This window comes from Leptopilina boulardi, unplaced genomic scaffold (genome assembly GCF_019393585.1).
Source record: "Leptopilina boulardi isolate dan_hultmark-lab unplaced genomic scaffold, ZJU_Lbou_2.1 LbouV2_214, whole genome shotgun sequence".
Taxonomy (NCBI): domain Eukaryota; kingdom Metazoa; phylum Arthropoda; class Insecta; order Hymenoptera; family Figitidae; genus Leptopilina; species Leptopilina boulardi.
In genome coordinates, this window is record NW_026137768.1 from 5642196 (window position 1) to 5665707 (window position 23512).

The following is a 23512-nucleotide window of genomic DNA, read 5'->3' on the forward strand; positions in this document are numbered from 1 at the left end:
ATTCTTCTACAAATCCTGGTATGTAAGGACTTGGTGGTGGAACGTCTGGTGATATGGCTATTGATTTTCTTGGAACATTTAAATCCCATCTTGTGAATTTTCTTCTAACATTAGTTTCCGGAACGTATGGGATATAACGAGGAAAATCCCACCTTGTGAACCTCATCATCTTGCCGTTGGGTAAAGTCTGAATTAAAATTAATGAAGATATAGTAAAAAAATAAATGTGCAATTTCTTTTGATAAATAAGACGCACTCCAAAGAAAAATGACATTGATTAAAGGATAATTTTGCACGGTTGTCAATTTGTATTTGAGATAGACAGCGTTTTATTTCCTCAAAATTAAATTTTAAAATAAACAAACTTTGTTAAAAATATAAATGGTTTTCGGTTTATTGTAAATAAAAATATTTCCATAAATTCCTAGGTTCAACATTTTTTTTCTTTAAATGTGTAAAAATTTCACTTATTTATAGAGAAAGAGGTTATGTTTTTTTTTTTAGATTTTAAGATATAATAAATTTACCCATTTATAATTTTTCTTTTACTTTGAGCTTGTACAATAGAACACTTATTAGGATTTATTTACATCTTTGGATATAGTAACACATTTTTAAGCGTAGTAAAATTGCACTTTATTTTGTACTAAGAGTGTATAATCAACATGATAGATAGTAAAGTTTAACCTACCTTAATTTTAAATCCTTTAAAATTTCTTTTTGGTCGTTTGAAATTCATTTTCAACGGTGTCTTCACGGAAACAAACTTGTTTATTACATGTCCTTTACTCATCAAATACACTGGTAACAATAATGTGTACAATTGTCAGTGTGACCTTTAGGGTCTAAACACAATCTTCTTCAGGAAATAAACAGCATGAAAAGTATATACTTTGCTCTTTCTTTCTTTCTTTCTTTCTTTCTTTCTTTCTCGTATTGTTCTAATTGTGGAAAAACATTTGGTGGGAGCAATACTATTATTACAAACAGTTTTTGGATAGTTGAAATTATATATCACAACACTCATTTGCACACACTGTTTCTGCTCACATCTCTCTCTCTTCTTCTGATACATATGGAAACTTGTATATTAAACAAAATTGTTAAAAGTGTTCACAACTCTAACAAAAAGTGTACACTTTCACATATATATGCTATTTCTAATCTGAACTTGCCGGGTTTACATGCAATGTGACCAGCGATGGGTAGGTAAACAGTTATTGACACTAGAGTGGAATTTTAAGAAGTAAGGGTGAAATCACATGGCGGCGTCAAACGTCAACCGGAAATTCATGAGAGAAAAAGATAACCTATGTTCCTGCTACTCTTGCACTCATGAATTTCTGGATGACGTTTGACGCCGCCATGTGATTTCACCCTAACCCTTCACCAGGCAAGTATAACTTTAACGCTAAAAAAGAGACAACTGCTGGTAATAACATAGTCAGTAAATTGGATCTAAAAATTTCAACCCTACTCCCCAGCAATTTAAACTTGTCCAAGCATTTGTACCCATTCACAAAAGGCAGGAAATTAGCCAATAAAATTTATTCGCGCCATCTTGCGGAGGCAGCCCGAACTAACTGGGTCGATAAATTGGGCGCGAAATTCAAAAATCCCCATTCCCAAGCGACTTTAACTTGGCTAATTAAAAAAAATAGTGGCGCCATCTAGTGGTGGCAGCCCGAACTAACTCGGTCGGTAAATTGGGCGCGAAATTCAAAAATCCCCATTCCCAAGCGACTTTAACTTGGTTGATAAAAATTTAGTGGCGCCATCTTGCGGAGGCAGCCCGAACTAACTCGGTCGATAAATTGGGCGCGAAATTCAAAAATCCCCATTCCCAAGCGACTTTAACTTGGCTAATTAAAAAAAATAGTGGCGCCATCTAGTGGTGGCAGCCTGAACTAACTCGGTCGGTAAGGTAGGACACCTACTACCAACCGACTTTTATTTGGGCAACTTATGATAATGTAGGAATCTACATTACCGACTGCGGGTAAGTGGTCTAGAACTCTCCTAGCTATACTACTCACGCCTATTCGTTTAATTTTGAACAATACACAGAAACCTGTGGTCCTTTCCTTCCCAGCGAGTTATTTACTTTTAACACACCGAGACGAAGGAGGAGCGCAAAATAGAATGCTTTCAGAGGGGGGTTTTGTGAACAATTACAAAAGTTTCGTTTTCTTCGTGTGAGATATATCTCTCTTTCGTTCGCTTTTGTTTTTCTTTTACCACCCACAAAACAAACGCTGAGAGAACTAAGTAGGTCGATGGGTTATAAATTCGAAAGTGTCTCTAGTAGAGAAATCCCTTCCCCGCATCATCCCTTATACTCGCATTCTCGTGCGGTTATCTACCGCCCATTTTATCTTGTAGATAATCTCACCTCGCATAAATCGGACGAGCCATTCAAGCCTTAATGGGGAGCCTCCAATGCGCGCAACACCCTTCGAAACAAATTAAATAGTGCTTTGTGCTTTTCACCCTACTGTCTATTGTGAGCTTTCATGAAAACAGTTCGGGACTATTGCATCCCATAGATAATTGTGATTTGTGCGAAAGACTCCCGCTGAAAGACTACTTGCTGATTTTTTTTTCTTTTATAACGAAGATTTACCGAGAAGACAAATGTCAATTTTATATTTAATTGTATATATATAAATAAAAATCTATAATTTACACCAGAGTAGGTCAATCAACGATAAATTTTAATCATATTTATATACCTTTTTTCAATTATTGAAAAAGCTTTTAGCTTCGTTTTAATTTAATTTCCAGTTACTTAATATTATCGGGATTGAGTTTACAAAAATATATTTTTACTTTTTTTCCTTCAATTGGAGAAATAAATGATTAAATAAATATCAGAATTGTCAAGCATTTGAGCTTTTTAATTAAAACTTTTAATTAGTCGTTTGAAAAAAAATGTCTTGCACATTTCAAATATTTTAAATGACCGACGGCTAGAGAGTGAACAAATGAAAAAGGGCAGTGAAATTTGTATGTTTTTTTTTTTTTATAACCAACATAAAAAAGAAAAATTAAATTTGTTTTCACTGTGGAACATTTTGTTTTATTAGATGATTTTAATTAGATTTTTTTTTTATAAACTAAATATTGAATAATAAAAATAATTTTAATAACAAGTCTGCTTTTTGGGGGTAACAAATTGAAAGGGAAAGTTTCTTTCTTCGCGGATACCAAGATAATATTCCTTTGAGTGCAATATCTCCCTTTAGTATAAAGATCAATGTGATTTGATAAGGAATTACGGAAGCTGGTGTGGAAAATTGTGCCTTTCACTGTTACCGGTTGCGTAGGATTTCCTCAACTTCCCCAGGAACAATTTAAACTTTTGACTCAAAAGCTTACATCGAATTTACGATATTTTATGGTTTTGCAAGGAGGGGCTCGAGAGCACCCAGGACGAAACAGGTTCTCTATTCGTAACCGATGAAGCGGACAACTTTGTGAGCTTAATCGTGTGGATGCCTCTTGGTTCATTGAAGGTCTGGTAAATTCCGATATCATACCAGAATAGTTATACATGTACTGTTCAAATAAGAAGAAGAAACCAGATGAATCAGGGGACATATTAAACCACAATAAAACAAGTACTATCACTACCTTTCCCTCTCTCTCTCTCTTTCATATATGATGAGAATTTCAAACACTAATATGCTAATGTGTTCTCTAGACCATGCACCAAATGATGCAGAAGTCATAGAACCGAATGATTCAATTCAGTTCAGTATTGATTACCATTTACTCCTTTTATTAATATTCAAAAGATTTTTTTAAAATGAAAATTCAATCAAAAAAGTTATTTCAATTGAATGAATCAAAAGAAGATATAAAACATTTTTAAAAAAAGTTTAACTTAAAAATTTTCCAAATTGCAATTTTTTCAAATATTGAATTACTTGAAATTATATAAATATTTAATTTAATATTAAAAATTTATTATTTAATTTGTTAAGTTCGAGAAAATATTATTACAGAGATTAAAATAAACGAACATATTCGGACAAATTTAATTACACTGAAATAAAAATTATTTGTTATCGATTACTTGACTATTATCAAATAAATATTTATTTGAACCAAATAATTTTTATTTGAATTAAATAAACTGGTATTTAAACTAATAATTTCTGTATTTAACACAAATACCATTTAATTGTTTCAAATAAAAATTATCTGATTGAAATAAATATTTATTTGATAATAATCAAGTAACCGATTATTTGAATCAAATAATTTTTTTTTCATTATACTTTACTCCTCGAAATCTAAATTATTTTCCCTTCAGAGAGTCTAGAACAAATACATAAAATATAAATTCCGAAAATAATACAAAGAAAAATTAATAAAAATATAATTTTACCGAAAATTAAAATCTGGATTGCAATGATTCAAAGAGTCATTTTATATTATAAATTATTTTTTACACTGAAAAACAAATTTATTTGATGCAAATAATCAGTTACTTGACTATTAAGTATATTAAAATATTCATTTGTTTTAATAAATTTTAGTTGATTCAATTAAATCATATTTGTTTCAAATATGTAAATTATTGTTGAAATGCAATTTATTAATTTTAAATAAAAATTATTTGATTCAAGTAAATATATTTATTTGATAATAGTCAAGTAACCGATTGTTTGGATCAAATAAATTTTTTTTCAAAGTAAACTTCAATTTCTAAATTAATTAAATATGATTAATAAATCAAATTAACCAAAAATAATATAAATGAATCATACGTTAATTAAAACAAAATAAATTTAAAATAAAAGGTTACGTTAATTTATTAACAATTAAATATCGTAAAATTTTTAATAATAAATATTTTAATGTTAATAAAAAAATTAAATAAATTATGTAACGAAATTGAGAGAAATTAAATTATAAAAAAGTAAAAATAAAATAAAAATTATAACAACAATTTTTGGCATTTATATTTTATGTATTTTTGATAGACGAAATCATTTCATTTCGAAACGTTGAACTATAAACTAATTAAAACTATTTATCTGAATTTTTTCACCTATCTTTATTAAAAATTTACGAAATAAATAAATATTCTTGAAATGATAGAAGAAAAAATCAATAGGAAACTATAAGAGGATTTGATGAAAAAAAAAAAACAAATGAAACGGAGATTAGGAGATAAGAAGAAAGACGGAGCTTAATCGACTATGGGGAAAAGAAAACGAATTGAGAAATAAATCCAAGTAATAAAATAATTACTTCAAAAATTTGTAGAAAGAATATATCCAATTAGTTTGAGAATCAGATAAACGATTAAATTTTTCAGAGATTTTCTCTTTTATCTCTCTCTCTCTCTTGAAATTTCGAATCACATACGTGAATTTAATGTATACTAATATTTATCGAATGAGAGACAAATCGTTTGTTCAATAGTTCTAAAACGTTTATCTTGAATTGACAAAGACACTTGTTCACTGTGAAAGACAACAAGATAATCGACACGTTGGACATTGGAAACGAAGTTTCGATTTGCTCAGGAGTTGTCTGCGCGTCTGTGAGCTGGAAGTTAGCTACGAGGATCTGGTGGCTTAACCTTCCATTAGCAGGGTTCAACTTGACGAGGTGCGCACGCTAAACCCGGGATTAAGTGACGGTATTATCCAATAGAGATATAGCAAGATTTGTATTCATCCACATATATATACCTAATATAGCAGACATCTCTATTACAACATTCCTTGCTTCACGATTTCAAGGAGTATATAGAAGGTACTTTTGAAATCGGGCCCCGTCTTTTACGAACCCTGACTCTTTTTTTCTTTTTTTTTTTGCACAACGTTGAGAATGTCGTCGCCCCTCTTTGTCTCTATGGACCTTCTCGCTCGTCGACTCTGTTAAAGTACTCCGGGAACAAGTCGTTCGGCAAATATTTTAATTCCCTCTCAAAAGATTTTCAACTCGAATTGCTTCTAGATTCCCCTTTAAATTTTGCTATATACGGTTCGTCTAAAGAAATAATGAGCGAGCGATTATAAAAATCTGACTATATGTGCGTTCAACTTTAGTTTTTTAAAAATTAAATCCTTTTTTTACTGGATTTGATTTTTTTTATTTTTATAAAACGATTGAATTTATTTTTTGAAAAAATTTTCACATTACGAAAAAATGTTCAAAATTACCAAATTTTTATATATTTTTTTAAATTTCGTCTAATGACATCATTTATTTTGAATTTAATTGAGAGAAAGAAATTAAAATGTAAAAAAATGCATTTTTCAAGTTGGACCAAATTTTAATAATTTTTTTTAAATTGGAAATTGCAATTTGTAATTGTCGAATTAATCTTAGTGAAAACTATCAACAGACAATTTGGATAGTATTAACCGGGAAGAGATGTTTGACATTTTGAATTTAGGCAAAGGGTTTGTACTATGTTTCTAACATGAAGTACAGGAAATCCTTCACCCTATACCGCCCATATCCTGTAAGATACTTTGACAGCTATCACCAAAACGTGTCTACACCTCACACCTTCATGAATTCCACTTGTCAAAGGAAGAGAGATACAAGAGAGAGAGAAATCCCCAAAAAGGGAAGTTTCACCTTGCGTGGAATAACATTTTTATCTTTCCTATTATTATTTTTAAATTATATTTTTTCTAATATCAAGTGCAAAAAAATTATCAAAAAAACAAATTTCATTTTTCAATTATTTTTCTTGCAATAAATAATAAATTAAATTAAAAAAAATTAATTATTCAATTTAAAACAATTATTTAAAATTTAGTCCAATTTTTCTTTTTTCTTATTAATAGATAACTATTGTTTTATCTAAAATTTTATGATAAAATTAAAAACCACTCACCAGCAGTAATTTCCCCTTTCGCGTTGTCAGAAAATATCCTTTTCGAGCCATTAGTCTCCAGAGATTTTTCCTCTTGAATAAAGGTAGAATTTGCAATTTTCGCATTATATCAAGAACCTTTTTCTGTCTCCTGAAATTGTACAAAAATTATGTCAAATGTCTTTTAAATAAAACTTTTTTTCAAATTTATTTACAAACAATAATAATTAAAGTGACAATATAGAATTAAAATTCAGTTAATTATGCATTCTTTAATTAATATAAAATAGGGATCAATTAAAAAAAAAAAGTTTATAAATTTTGAGAGAAAACAACTGAAAAATAATCAATAAAATTTCCAAACATTGAGATTTTTTTATTTAGTTAATATTTAATTTAGAGCTGTGCTAAAGTTCGAATTATGTATGGGCTCGGATAGAATTTTAAAAACATGCACAGCTCTAATTTAATTTTTAAATTCAGGTGAAATTATAATTTTCCTTGATTTAAATTAAATTTATTTGATTCAAATAATCGCTTATTATATTATCCAATAAATATTTACTTGAAATAAATGATCTTTATTCAATTAAATAAATTTGCATTTGCACCAATAATTTTTATTAAAATAGGTACAAAAATAACAAAACCTTTTTATTGATACAAATAATTATTATTCGTATCAATATTTACCATTTTCTGTAAATTTACTACATTCAAAATGGGTAATAGGTGACGGATGCAACAGCTAATTATGTTTCATCTATTACCCACTTTGAAAGTAGTAAATTTACAGAAAATGGTAAAAGTGCTTTTTTTAATCTAGTAACATAACCTTATTGAATATAATAATTTTACAAATTTTAACACAAATACAAATTGTGAATGTACAATCTCCAAAAAGATTTTTTACAGTGTGGGAGTGCAATGAAAAATTCAAGGTCGTCTAACACAACCATTTTAGGCATTACAAAAAAGAATTTTAAAGAAAATTTGAAAATAATGAAACAAAAATGAGAATTTGAAAGAAAATAAAATTTAATAAAATACAATTAAAAAGAAAAGAAAAATCACGAATGTTCAAGAATGTTGTAAATACCTGAAAAATGAAGGAAAAAGCAAAATTGCACGCTACGATATCCCAAATAACTATGGGTGCTGATAACTCTTGTGACAGTTTTAGCATCTTAATTACTATTTAGGGTTATATCATTTTTTTATTAATATAAAATCTCTATTCCTTAAAATTTTTAACCTTCTTTGTTGATTATGTATAGTTTTGTTAACACTTATCACTGATAATCGTACGTGTAAACACAAGTAAAAAAAAAAATGGCGACATGTTGCGCCATCTAACCTTCAATTCTACTAACCATTTTAGGGATTACAAAAAAAGAACTTTAAAGAATTGAAAAAATGAAACAAAAAAGAGAATTTGAAAGAAAATAAAATTTAATAAAATGCAATTAAAAAGAAAAGAAAAATCACGAATGTTCAAGAATGTTGTAAATACCTGAAAAATGAGGGAAAAAGCAACAACTGTGTGTCAGTTTCTGCATCCTAATTACCATTTAGGGTTAAATCAATTTTTTATTAATACAAAACCTCTATTCCTTAAAATTTTCTACTTTTTTTGTTCATTAAATATAGTTTTATTAACTATTATAACTCATAATAGTTCCTGAAAACTCAAGTAAAAAAATGGCGCCATGTTACGCCAACTAACCTTCAATGCTACTATAATGATAAAATATAATACATACCTCATAATATATAATTAATCCTGGAAGACCTTTTCGATAGTCACAATAAAACAGTCGGCAGCCATTTGCAATTGCAAATAATCTTCATGAAAATGATTTCAAAAATTTGTTTGAGCGACACAGATTTTGCCTATGAGATGTCCAAGATGGAGCTGAGCGTGCGCTGTGAAAAAATTTTCTTTTATATCACGAGCTCTGTCTTACTAGTGTCTTACTGTGCGCTGATTGGACGGGGCACTTTCTGTGGTAGCTCGACGCTGATTGGCTGGGCGCTCTCGCTGCCAACGTCTATAAATATAGGTCGTTTTTCTTCCACCACTTCAGTGAGCAGTTGACTTTTCAAGACGTTGGATCTGCGCAGCTTGAAAAAAAAATATTTTCATCTTCTATTCATCGTTGGGAGTGGAAATCTACTTTCAAGGTCGAAGAAAGCATTATCGCATTATGATATCAGGTAGATTGATAATGTATTAAAGGATCATAAATCGATGAGAAAAGTAAAAAGCAAGCCCACCACTTCAGTGAGCAGTTGACTCTTCTAGACGAAGGATCTGGGCAGCTTGAAAAAATATTTTCAGCTTCTATTCATCATTGGGACTGGACAACTGCTTTCAAGGTCGAAGAAATCAGGTGGATTGATCATATATTAAAGGATCATAAGTCGACGAGAAAATTAATTTGTGGTTAGTATTGAGCTTTTTTATATTATTTAAGTAAATTGAATATAAATATATTTTTTCTAAATTAATAAGGGAGCAGTATAGACATTAATTGATATCTCTACAACAATGTCGCCATCTTGTTAGGAAATTTGGTATGTAGCATTCAGTATGCAATAAAATTGTTATTAAAATTTTTGTGCAACAAAAAAACGAGTGAATGTAACAATGGCTTATGATGAATAATTCGATGGGGGGGGGGGATATTGATAAACATTAAAAAAGAATTATAAATAGAAGTAAACCTATTGTAGAAAGAGAACCTCCATTAGCTGCTGGCCAATCAGCGTTGAGACGCTCAATTTTTGCATGGTTGGCAACAATGCAACTTTTGTCAGTTGAATTATGAATAATTTTGACTATAGGTGTCACAAGGTGCTAATTTTTGGCGGTAATTTAATATGAGCATATATTATTAATTATATTTTTAATTATTTAATATTAAAATAAATTTTAACAAAATTTACAGAAAAGACAATGATTTATAAATTTTTTTTAAAAAACACTTATTAATATGAATTTCCTTCGATTATTGAATAAAAAATAATCAACGTTTGAGTTGACTTCAGTGTGTAGTGATCATTGTCTACAATCCGCTTTTTCTATCTTCACGTATATAATTTTTCTAATTTTGTACTTATAAATGTTAAATGCACAGTATTTTGTATATTTGTGAGTAAAAAGAAACAATAGTAAAAATTATTTGATAAAAGATTTCAAACAAATATCTTTTAATTTTACTGTGATAAGTTTTTTGAGTGTTTAATTGCATTCTAACCTCAAAAAGTGAAACTTGTTGACGTGATTCGTAATTGTTTCAAATAAAGGATTAATTCTTTAATTTATAATATGCTCACGGAAAATGGAGAAAATCCTTTTCTCAGTTAATTTAATCTTTCCCAGATGTGACGCTAATATTCTTTCCAGGCTTGTCGAAAAGGGTCTAAGGGGAAAGCAATTTAGTTGAAATCAGTGTAGCTGGTGTGACTTCCAATTCATTTTTTAGAGAAGTTTATTTACAAGGAATTTTATTTTCAATTTTCCAATAAGAAAAGTAATATAATTTACTAAATAATGTTCGCACTACTCGAATAAGAATAAATGTAATAAATAACTATGAGATAATATTTTTGAAGAAATTCAATGTGACCAAAAAGGTACGTTTTCCTTTTTTTAAATTAACAGATTTTCATTTTTATTTATTAATCAATATTATTGTGGATGAATTTTTTCGGAACAATATATGTCTATTTAACATTAATTTTCAAATAATATCAAGTAAATTACTAAATTGATTATTCCTTTAACTTTAAAACAAGGAATTACTAAATAAATAAATTATATTATTAAAATTTAGTTAACAAAGCATGAAATTGGATTTTCTTTTTAAATTAAATTTGTTTTTTACAGTATGGAACAGAAAAATTTCGTATTACAGAAAAATTATTCAATGAGAGAAATATACGTTTGGATTCAATAACTTGAGACGATAGAATCAATTCCAGTGTGTACTTCCCCGACTAAGCGTTCATAGAATGGAAAAGACGATGAGCATAGCTTTTATAATATGAACGAAATTTTTGAATGTAAGTGAATTAAATCTATATATTTTTATAAAATTACTAAAATCTTATAAACTGCAGTATTTTTCTTAATAATTTTTATAAAATTTTAATTAAACAACTAATTGGAATATTTTATTATTTTCATATTAATTATTTATTAAACAAATTGTTTAACTAACTTTGTTTAGTAGAATAAAGCTATATTTATTAAAATATTTTTTATAATTAAAATTATTAACTTTTCATGGCATAGTTATTTTATCTAAAAAATCGAGTTAAATTTTATCAATTCTATATTGTTCATTACAAAATTTTTGAATTTAGTGTTTTAATAATATTTTTTCTTTTTTAAATTGAATAAAAATAGTATTTTTTTTTCTTATAAAAAGATAATTGTATGAGAAAAAATATACATTGAGATTGAATAACTTGAGTCGATGGAATCGATTCCAGGTGTCACGAACATGTACTTCTCTAAATAAACCTTAATAGAACGGAAACTGCGATCAAAATTGCTTTTTATGAAACCGACAAAGCATTGGTATGTAAGAGGATTATTTTATACAATATTTTTTCAAAAACTGATATGTTTTTATTACTTTGACTTTACTATTATTTATATTAGTTTACTAATAATAATATTAATATGGTTTCTATAATTTTAATTTTATATATATTCTTCTTGATATTTATTAAATTAAAGTTAATTTACTAGCAAAATTGTCATATAATTTTATTTATTTATTTATTTACAATAATAAACGAGCTTACAAAAAAAACCAAAGAGCGCTTTCGTACTTAAAGTACTAAATAATAATAATAATGAAAAATAAAAATATTAATATTTAACTAATGGTTTATTTTTAAAGTTTTGAAACTAAATTCTAAATATAATTAACGGTTGCACATTAGAACGATAATATTTCTGCATTTTTTTAAAAATATTTTTAAACTTTTGATTGATTTATAATCTTTATTATATATTGATGATTTATTTCTAAAGTCTTGAAATAAAATTTAAATAATTAACGATTGCATTTTTAAAAACCTATGTTTTTATACTTTTTATTAATTTCTTATAATTTTTTTATTAAGTTGGATTTGAATTTTTCGAAACTTCAATATAAAATTGTTAATATTAAAAATTGTTTTATTTTAAAATCAATTGAAAGATTAAAGTTTCATTTAACTTTTTTTCTAAGTGCATTAGACGAAAATCGATTACTGTTTTTTTTTGTGAAACTATTAAAATAGATTTTGAAATTTTTAGACTGGTGTACCAAAGACAGACGGTTTAAAAGGTCCCATAGTCCCTGGACTTCAAACATGAGAAGCGTACTCAAGGGAATGACTAAAAATCTAATGTTGCCATCTCTTCGACGTTGACGGATGAAACCCCTAAGGTGAGGAATTTTTAATTTTTCAACTTTATTCTATTATAATGCTTAAAGCAATGGTTTAATTCTATTTTTGAAAAAAGTCAAAATTATGTATTTTTACTTTATTTTTATTATATTAGAAGTGAATTTTATTTCTGCTTTTATTATTTTTTATTTAAATTAATAATAAACTATTTTTTTAGAGAATTTTCCTATAAAAAAGTGTTCGTTATATTTTAACGATGCTTTCAAATAATGGCATCATAAAATAAAAATAAACTATTCTTTTAAAAGTATAAATATTTTAGTTGAATTTAATTCACATGCGATCAGTCGACTTTTCACGCAGTTTATTATAACAATAGAAAATGATTTTACGATATTTCTATAATAATTTTATAAAATATCGTTGTTTAAAATTTCAATCAATTTTTCATTGTATTTTAAAGTAACCAAACATGTTCAGTTTGATCTCGTTTATTTAAATAATATTGCTAAAGTTAATTTTAAATAATGGAAGTATAATACATAATTTATATTAATCATAAAAAATCGTTTAATTTTTTAATTTGGATAAAAATAATTTTACATAAAATCGTAAAATCACATGTAAGTAAAAATTAATTGGAAAATGAAAATTTAATTAAAATGGTAATTTATTTAATTTGATTTTCATATTTATTATTACTTTTAACCAATATATAAATATATTATCATTTGTTATAATTCTTTATCATAATTTTCTTCATTTTAAGATATTGAAAGTTATTGGTTTCATTGAACTAAAGATCGAAGTCTTTATTGAATCTAAATATTTTATGAGTTGAATTTACGCTATTTCAAATAGTTTCTCAGAAGGAAGTGAACAATTTTTAATGATCATTTAAATCAAATATTTAATCTTTTATGATAAATTTCTTGATTAAAAAGATATATTAATTTCGAGTTTGCAATGAAAATCAATTTTTATTTGATTGAATAAAATAATTTCCATTAAATTTTAATTATATAATTAATATTTTATTAAAATATGCATAATTCCTTTTTATTTAATTTGCAGAAAAAAAATCTCCTTCTTACTCTATGCGAGGATGATAGAATGCAGGAAATAATAAATGAAAAATATTTAAATGATAATTACTCCACTCCACGGAATCTATTCTAGACGTTTTCAACTCAAGTTGATATTTTTCTTGAAAAAATTCCTGATTATGAAAGTTTAATTGGATGGAAATTACAGTCAGAATGACTTTCAATTAATCGAGCGAGAAATCATAGGTGAGAAAGGTTATTATTTTATATTATAAAAATAGAAATGATAGGAAGTTATAAACAATTCTATAAATTAATTATGGTTTTTTTAGAGACATTTTTTTAATAATTTCAAAATTTGCATAAACTCTAAAAAAAAAATTCAATTTTTAGTGATTTCTTATTGCTGCGAAACTAATGATAGACTTGTTATTTTTCTATACTGATTTCAAGGTGTCTCGTAGGAAATGAGATAATCTGTGAGTTAGCAAATATTGTTTCAGAAAAAATTTGTCATAATTCATAAAGTTCTTAAATATATTTTTTTTAGTAAGTGAAGAAATAAATTTTATAAAAAGTGATGTTTACGTAAACTTTTAAATTTAATATTATCATTTACAAATTATTAAAAACTTTTCGTGTCAAAAAAGTAGATTAATTTGTTGTCTATTTTTCGCATACAAAACAGTTTTTTGAATTAAAGTTTTTTGTACCTACCCTATTAGTTTTTGATAAAAATAATTATTTTTTACAAATATTCTTGATTAGTATAAATTGCCTAATTTTTACAAAATAGGTATACTTATAAAATATTTATATTTATATAATATTAAAAAAAATATACAAACGAAATATGGTTAGGTTAATATTTATTTTGAAAAATAATATGAATTCTTTTTTAATATATTTGCTTTTATATTTGTAAATTTAAAAATTAAAGAATTTAATATTTTCTTGCTGTAATAAATATTTATTTTAATATATTTCTGTAAATTTTCAGCTGCTATTCTGAAAAGAAGGGAAGAAAATGGCAGATAGTTCCAGAAATTAAATTCCTGGTGCGCATCTTCTCGGTCTTCATCTGGGAAGAAGAAATCTCCAGGGAGTTCGATGAGATCCTCGATGAGATCCTCGACAAGGGAATCCGCGAATGGTGAGTGCTTTTTAATTTTTCAATTTATATCCATGATTCTTCACAACAAAGCGTCCCAAACGTCATTGGACTTCAATGATTTTATTTTGCATGGTGGCAAGTGACATATTTTCTAAGTAGGTCAATTGATTTCCCTGAAATCGTTTTTTTTTTACATTTCCATGAAAAACTGACATTTTTCTCATTCAATTAATGAATTAATAGAAATATTAGGTTTTAAATAATTCTTTTAAAGGTTAAATAATATATATTTATCCCAGGAGCAAAAGTTATTTAATTTTCACAAATCTTTAAAAATCGATGAAAATAATTCAAGTAAAATTTGAAATAATGGAGAAATTACAATTACTTTATATTAGAAAGTTTTTAAAGTCATATTTCCTGAGTAAACTCTGGTTAGTTCTTTTATACTCACAAACTGGGTATATAAAGAATGGAGGGGGGGAGGGTAACATATTGCTTGCCCAGACCTGATATTTTACTCTGATAAAACTGATGTTGTTATCTGCAGCAAAGTTTCATGCCGGAACAAACTAACCTTTAAAGTTTGCAATTTTTCATTCAACTAGTTTATCAGCTATTACAAAAGTAATTAATGCATCGTTGTTAAAAAAAAAAAAAATAGAGTGCAATATAGATTCAAAATTAAGTGCAACTCTATAGAGAAATTGGTTCAATTAATAAAGCACAACACGCGGAATCAGTAGAGGAAATTAATTAAAATCCCTTTTTTCTTTTTAATACATTTTTTCAAAGTTATTTACTCAATTGTTGATATATTTTAGTCTTTTAATCAATAAAATTTATCACGAGAAATAATATGAAAGTCATTTCCAATATTATTATATAAATATTATACATTTAGAAAAATTGTCAAATTACATGTGAAATTAATGTCGAAATATTTGGAAAAATTGACATTTACTTTAAATTGACAACAAATTTTGACCTCTTGACTCATGATTGATGTGATTTCATTTTCACTTTCAATGAAATCCAATTTTCTCAATATTCACGTCAAATGTCAATTTTGTCAATTTCATTGTACGATTACAGAATTGAAATTGAATTTTTTTTTTCCCGACTGAGTATAATATTTGGAAATTTTAAACTTTATCGTCGCGGTTAATATAAATTATTCAAATACAAAGATACGTTTCGAAAATTAATTTAAAAATTTTTTATTCTAACGAAATTTAAACATTAAATGTATCAATATGATAAAGAAAATTTTTGTCGCATAAAAATTATAATTATAATTAATTTTGTAAAATGCAAATTTTGGCGGATGTGAATTTTTACAAAAATTAGAGTTTCGACTAATGAACATCCGATAAAATAAATTGAAGATTGTATTAAATTATAAATCGAGTTAATAAAAATTACATTAAATGAAAATTCAATCCAGAATCCAATAGATATTGTATAATATTATAATTGAAAATTACGCAAAGAGTATTTCATATATCAGGAGAATTTTGATTAAATGATAATAATTAGTTATACAGTAAATATAATGTTACATATAGAAAATTAATTAAATGTTTTGAAATATAAATATTTGATTAAATGAAAAGTATATATTAACAGAAATGTCGATAACTTGAAAATTATAATTAATGGGTATTCTATATGATAAATGAAAAGTAGAAAAAAAATTTTATTTTATACATGAATGCTTATTTCGATGATTTTAAACTTCAATAAAAATTATATCGCGGGAAATAATTTATCATTTCACTTCTGTAACCGTAATTCAAATGTCAACATTGTTATTAGACGTGAATATTGTAAAAAAAATTAAATTACTAAATTAAAAATAATTATATTAGAGTAATTATTAGTAATTACTAATAATTAGAAATATTAATTTTTCTTAAATTTTTTATTGCTTTCGTATATCAACGTTATTATTTAAAATTGCAACGAGCTGTTAAATATAAAATAGAAACATCAATTAAAAATGATGTAATTAGAATTTGTGAATCATTTATATTTAAAAATATGAGAAACTTAATGTTTATTCATGCATCAAGTAAATGGTGCTTTAAATTCTGCGGGCAAAAAAAATGCCTCTTTATAAAGTCTGGTGCTCCACTAGAGTCGATATACTTAATTAACGCTAATTTAAAAATAAATTTACCGGTGCAGTTATTACGAGAAGATCGTTCCCTTAAAGTGGTTCATTACTTGCTTTAAATCACCGCAAGCAATGTGGTTTTGCGTGTTTTCTCAAGTTTTCCTTTAACACCACTTTTCTCTTGCCTTTATATGCCCCAAAGGCAAGAAACGGATCCTATAGAATATAATGAAATTCTCTTTATATATATATATCGTCATCCTCTTATTTCTCCATCTCTCTTTCTCTTTGTGAGACAAGTCGGAACAACTGATCCCAATGTCTGTCTGCATTCTAAAAGGCGAGATACTTTACGCTAAGAGCATTTGAAAATGGTTTTGTCGGGTGTATTTGAAGGTGAGGCTTTTATCGAAAACCAATAGAAAGGCCTATACAATGCCAGAATGAAATTCTGGCAAGCGCCATCGGTAGCCTAATTAACGTAAATTAGTTTAAGTGTCCAGACCGGCAGCTCCACTAATTATTTAATTACAAGTTCCTCTCTTTTTTTTTTCTTCTGTTTTCGCACCTTCTCTTTCGTTTCTTGTTCATCATTTTTTTGTTCACTAGCTCGAGGCTGTGATCTAATTATTTTCATGCAAACCCTACCTCTATACTCCTCTTTAAAGCAGTCCCCACTCCACTTCTTCTTCCATCATCATGGCTTTGTTACTTTCAGCCTCGAGTGCTTGTAGCTACACTTGAGAAAAACATTTGATGTGAGTTGAATTCTTAGTGCAAGTGGGAGTTCTTCCTATATGTATATATAATAGTGAGAAGCTATTTTGAATTCATGGGGAGATTCTTGAGACGGAATGAATGGTTGATGCGTACCAAGTATAATTGATGAGTTGTCCTTTGATAAGAGGTGACGAATTCATTAGATACATATAAACAATTTCACCAGAAATATATAATAAAGAATACAAAATTTATTGTTAATAATTATTCTGTTTTTTTCAAAATTGAGTCGAATTTTCTTTTTTTACAACTCTAAATGAAGATTTAGGAAAATGATTTTTAAAAATTCTATAATTTTTTTTTCCACAAAGTTCTAAATCTCAATTTGCGGTTCGTATATGCCCGCGGTAAAATCTAATAACGCACATACGCAGACTGAATTTAGTTTCCGCGTGAAATAATTAAAATTTCATTTCAAAAGTATATGATCCTTCCACGCGAGCAATAATTAATATTTCTGTCGCCAGTAGATTTTTGTTTTTTTTTTTTTTTAAAGAGAGAAAAACCTCGACTGACGCAACAATGAAAATTTTCACGTATACGCAATAAACTTGAGGAATAAAAACGAAAACATTTTCATTAAAACACAAAAGTCAGGTTATTAAGTAATGAAGAGATTACACTTTGCTTTTCTTTCATTCTCCCGCAATTGTGTTGCTCACACCGATTATATTCTAGAAGCTAAGGTTTTTTTGATGCCTTTTTTTTCCAATGAGTGGGGAAGAGGGGTGGAGTGTGGGGTTAGATTTTATGGGTGATCCAGTAAACTTTACGACTGACCTCGAGCCTTAAAAAGACCAAATTACACTTGGGATACGTTACAGTTTGCTCGTTTGTGGGAAAAACGAATTTAGGGAACCGACGAAGATCGAGAAGCACTATCGATCGTATGAAACCTGGGCGTGTATATATATCCAGGTAAAGATAAAGACCTCACTTTGTCCTGACGAATGACGTTAGAACTCGAAAACCAAACCCTGTCGAGAAAACAACTTTACTACATCGTTTACTAAGACAGATTATCCTGAATAGAAATAAAAAACCGATTCTTTATCTTAATTTACCGCGTGCAAAGGTGCGACTAAGAAGTGAAAATTTAAATTGAATATTTAACGAAATCTTATCATTCAGAATCTTTTTAAATTTAGTTTTGGATATTCTAATTTTTATCTCAATATTAATGACCGGAAATATTAAAATTTATGCACAACTTCTGAGCAGGAATTTTAGTATATTAAAGAATTTTACATATTATCGTTGAATTTGATATAATAATCGTAACCGATTATTTGAATCAAATAAATATTTTTTTCCGTCTACCTTGTGAGTAATTTAAAATTATATTTTTGATGAAAATAAATTTTTGCATCTTTAATTTGAATAATTAAGGAAACTTTGGATTCTGAATTCAGTGAAATTACTACTGACTAAGTTTAGTTAATAGATCCTGGTTGAAGTTAATTCGTGCTTAATTAAAGTCAGTACTGCTTACTGTTGTGCGTGTAAGACGAGATTACCAAATATGGAGGATATGGAGCTTCTCTCCGGTATGTACCAGCACATCAATCTAATTATATCAGGAAACGTTGTGTATACTATATGTTCATGCAAGACACGTTTCTCATAAGGGGTTCCAAGATACCAAATTTCATAAAATAATTCAGAAACTTAGTTTTATGGAAAAGTTCAACTTGCAAAATTTCCTCAATTACTATATGTATATAGTTTTCTTCCCTGCGTTTATCATAAGACAAATTATTTTTTTTCTTGTAAAACAAATCTATAAAAATTATTGATATCCTTGTTTTGATCATTTCAATGTAAATTGAACTCGAGGTTTTTGAAAAGAAATCTTAGGGAAAGTATAGACATATATAAATAAATATTCACATTGATAAAAAGGTACTTCATGCAATCACAATTCGCGAAATCTTACAAGAGGGTCGAAGAGCACCTTTTTTTTTAGGAAAGACGGAATTTGAAATTACCCAAGAGATTGGAAAATAGGGTCTCTGCTTTTGGTTCTGATAGGATTACAGGCAATGAATCAAAGAGGAATTCCCGCAATATCATGAAAACTGAAGGTTTCATTTGCGATGCTTTTGATCTTTTGTTAACTGATGAAATTCAGTTAACAGTGAAATTGTTTAGTTGTTTCACACATAGAGAGAGAGAGGTGGAAGTTAGGAAATAATTCAATATCCGATATTAGGATGTCCTATAACAATCAGGTTATTCAGGTCAAACGTTCGTTTAACGTAATTTAAAATTAAACAATTTTTCTTTTTTAATTTTTATTATTTAATAAAAGGAATCTCACATATATTATAACAATTTTTAATTATTTATTGTAATTTAAAAATAAAAATTTATTGTTTAAAATTTGCAATTGTTTATAACAACATATTAATAATTACAACAATTAATTTCAATGGGAAATTACCAAGTCTGACGATTGGCTAAATATTGGATTAATTCTGATCAATATTAGCTCAAGGCTAAAAACATAATATTTCAGTTATATGAAAAATCAATCTCAAAGAATAAAAATAATTTAATTATTAATTAAAATATTATATTATTTATTATTTTTATTACTATTATTTATTATTATTATTGTTATTATTAAATATTATCATAGAGATAAAACTCCATAATGAGAGTTGTACATTTTACTGTTGCGAATGTTTTCTTTTTTTTCCTTGACTCAAAGTAACGTTATCTTTACATCTTATTATTTAAAGACGAACGATTGATAAACTCAAGCATAAACTTTTGTTTTTTTAAAGCCTTTTTTTCAATCGCATTCAAAGCCTTTGACAATTTAATACTGCTTTCCTATCAAACGACACTGGTAATTAAAATAATAATTACAAAAAAAATTTCTTTTTTTGTTCAGTTATTTCTTTTTATTAATTTAAACCATAAACCACCTTTGGCAGCAACAGTAAAACCCTTTTGAAATTCTATTGGATGTTTTGTTTTCGCACACTTTTCCAAAATGAAATTCTTCAAAATATAAACGAACAAAACTTTTATTTCCATTAATGCAAACCTATTGGCAATGCATTTTCTTGGACCAACACCAAATGGTAAATACGCATAGGGATGAATTTTCTCCTTATTTTCATCGTTAAATCTTTCCGGGTCAAATTTGTCAGGATCGGGATAATATTTCGAATCGTAATGAAGTCCTTGAATGGGAATCCAAATAACAGATTTTGCCTCAGCTGTATATTCTTCGCTGTCTGCTGTTGCTTTTGGTAAAGTATATTTTTTAATGCATACTCTGTCTGCAAATGGTCCTGGTGGATATTTTCTTAATCCTTCCGAAATAACCATATCGAGATATTTCATTTTTGATAGAGTTTCGTAGGTTATTTTTTCCTCTTTATTTTTTATAAAACTGTCAATCTCCTTGCGTAATTTGTCCTGAATTTCAGAATTCATTGCCAATTCATGAGCAATAAAACACATTGCCGTTGTAGTTGTGTCAAAGCCTGCCAAAATAAAAACAAAACATTGAGCAATAATATCATCGATTGTTAATTCAACACCATTGTTTTTGTCTCTGGCTTCCATTAGTAAGTGAATCATATCAGGTCTAATGATTTTCTTTTCCTCTCGAATTTTCACAGTTTCACGAATGATTCTCTTAAAAAATTGATCAGTAGATCGTGATAGAAATGGTTCGCCAATTAATTTCATAAATTGTGGACAAATACGAAAAATTAAAATTTTAAAAGCACGCAATCCTTTACCAAATGACGTGGCATCTTTACCTCGTTGATAAAATTCATTATTTCTATCTTTTAGAGAGTCAACACTTATTCCAAATGCACTCGTTGCAATTACGTCATTGGTATATCTCATAAATACGTCCTCAGATTCAATTAATTCCGTTTCTTTTGGATGTTTTAAATAATATTGCACAAAATTTTCAGCACACTTTTCAATTAATTCAAACATAAATTTCATTTTTGTTACCGTAAACGCTGGACTTAGTGTATTTCTTATTTCCCTCCAACGCTCACCTTTTAGGGAAAATACATTTTTCCCAAAAATAGGATCCATTGTTTCATCGATAAACGATTGATGATCGATGAAATTTTCAAAATTTTTCACACAAATTTCCTTGATTAATTCGGGATCACGAATAACCGCCACTGGTTTGTGAATGTCCATCATTCCGAAATATTTAGCATTTGGAAAACTATTATAAAGATCAGCGACAAATTGACCAATAGGTTTCGTTTGAAAAAAAATTGGAGCAGTATTGCCAAATAGCAGAACAGGTTTAAGGTGAGGAATTTTTTTTCGTTTCCAAAAATTTACTTTGAAGAAGAGAAATAGTAGGACACCCAGTGCCCCAATAATGAGGGTCCAAAGTACTAAATTCAACGACTCCATCTCACGCACGTCAGTTAAGTGCAGAGTCAGACTGAAGACTACTTTCTTTTCGCTTCGACTATGACGTTTTTAAGTCTACTGCGTTATATTTCGCATAAATACTTATACACTGAGGTATATCGATGTATTTTCGAGTATAGAGATTAGGCTACAAATTTTAAAATAAATATGAGATAATTTTTTTGGAGGTAAAATAAATCTAAAAATAAATTGTTTTTTTATAAAAATTTAATAAAATTATTATAGTATAATAATAATAGTCATAATAATAATAATAATAATAATAATAATAATAATAATAGTAATAATAATAATTAGTATAATAAGCATAATAAAATTAATTCTTAATAAATACCGACAATTCATTTCCATTGTAGACAGTCTAAAATAGAAATAAATTTTCATTATTTATTAAGAATTCATTTTATTGATTATTATTATTAATAATTTAAAAATAATATTTGATAATGTTTAATTTATTTTAATTCTTGGTTGAAGATTGATTTTTCAATATCACAAGTCTTGGATTAATATTTAAGTCTGAGACTTGGCATTGGTTTCTAGATATAACATGGCTCGTAAGATTAACCAAATCTTTCGCCAATCGTACTTTTTCCACTTAATGGATTAGTAATTTAAAAAAATTTTAATTTCATTGATAAATATTAAGATTTAATTCACAACAATAAAAAAATCTTAAATCTCACCGACAATATTGTAAAAATTTAATTAAGAATCTAAATTTTCTATAATTAGTTAAAAACAATAGGCTTTTATTTTTTTTTAAATTAACATTAATGAAACGGATGTAAAATAAACAAACAAAAAAGGCTTTTATAATAATCACAAAAATGAATAAACAATTTTATAAACATTTTTTAATAATGGCTCAACAATAGTAATTAGTTATTATAATCAACAGAATAATGAGATATTTGAAATAATATAACATTGTTTATATATGTGGAAATAATATTGTTTTCCCGAGTAAAATTAATCCGAAGTTTGTGTAAATAGATCGATAATTGACTAAGTTTACGAGTCATTTATATATGGTGGAACCGAGTGGAAAGAAAAATGCTTCCACCGGGTTATGTGTGTGTATGTGTGTACGTTGCTCTTTTTACTTTGACCCATCCTCCCACTTGGTTTTAAAGAGGGATCGTCGGCAAAAGGAGGGTCACGCGTCCCTCTCTGATGTGAGATCAGGGAAGCCCGTTGGAGCAGGATCCTCTATAATCTGTATCGCATCTTCCTCTTTGTTCGCCCTCTCTCTTCGTCTTTCCAAAATCGATTTTGGTTGAGACCGCGCCCTGTTCCGAGTTTGAGTTCTGTTCGGAGTTAGCCTCATTTAACCGAGAGAGGACTCAAGTCTGCCTTGTCGTGCGTATACGCAGGACGTGCGCACCCCTGTTGTTCTCATACCTCTTTTCCCTTGTCCCCAGTGAGCGGTCCTCCGCATATCCGCATTTCACGTTTCTCAGTTTCACTGACCCCCTTCTTGTCCCCCCCCCTACATGCGATCTCCTTCCACCCCAGCATCCCAAGGTCTTTGATTAAGGTGGTAGGTCCTCCAGGGACACTGGAATTTTAGGATTTTGGCGATCTCTCGCCTAGCCTTATACACACGATATCGATATCACGTGCCGAATTCGCACCACTGTTATTAACTCCAACTATATAGTCTTACTTTCCCCAACTTGTTATCTATCCAATTTTATGGTGATATTTATTGTATATGACAAAAAATAGCAAAACTGATTAATAATGATGAATTTATTGAC

The 23512-nt window shown here is 27.7% G+C and overlaps 2 protein-coding genes and 1 long non-coding RNA gene across 3 annotated transcripts in view; 2 read left to right on the top strand and 1 right to left on the bottom strand.

Annotated features, from left to right (window-relative positions):
- The first annotated feature begins 10259 nt into the window (after nt 1-10259).
- On the top strand, nt 10260-12179 carry LOC127279093 (uncharacterized). Its single transcript, XR_007842591.1, has 3 exons — nt 10260-10486; nt 10740-10915; nt 12165-12179. It is a non-coding gene; the product is annotated as an uncharacterized LOC127279093 (long non-coding RNA).
- Nucleotides 12180-13340: 1161 nt separating this feature from the next.
- LOC127279112 (uncharacterized) overlaps nt 13341-23512 on the top strand; it is a 53591-nt gene continuing 43419 nt past the window's right edge. The window contains exons 1-2 of the mRNA XM_051301255.1: nt 13341-13551; nt 14306-14458. The gene's annotated coding sequence lies outside the window, so the exon portion shown is untranslated. The remainder of the gene's footprint in view (nt 13552-14305; nt 14459-23512) is intronic.
- On the bottom strand, nt 19751-21896 carry LOC127279106 (cytochrome P450 9e2-like). The gene has a single exon (XM_051301246.1). The coding sequence runs from the start codon at nt 21726-21728 to the stop codon at nt 20214-20216; it is 1515 nt and encodes a 504-aa protein (XP_051157203.1). The 5' UTR covers nt 21729-21896; the 3' UTR covers nt 19751-20213.

Bases quoted from the DNA above. Each gene is read 5' to 3' on its own strand.
- LOC127279106 (XM_051301246.1), bottom strand. From the start codon at position 21,728: ATGGAGTCGTTGAATTTAGTACTTTGGACCCTCATTATTGGGGCACTG.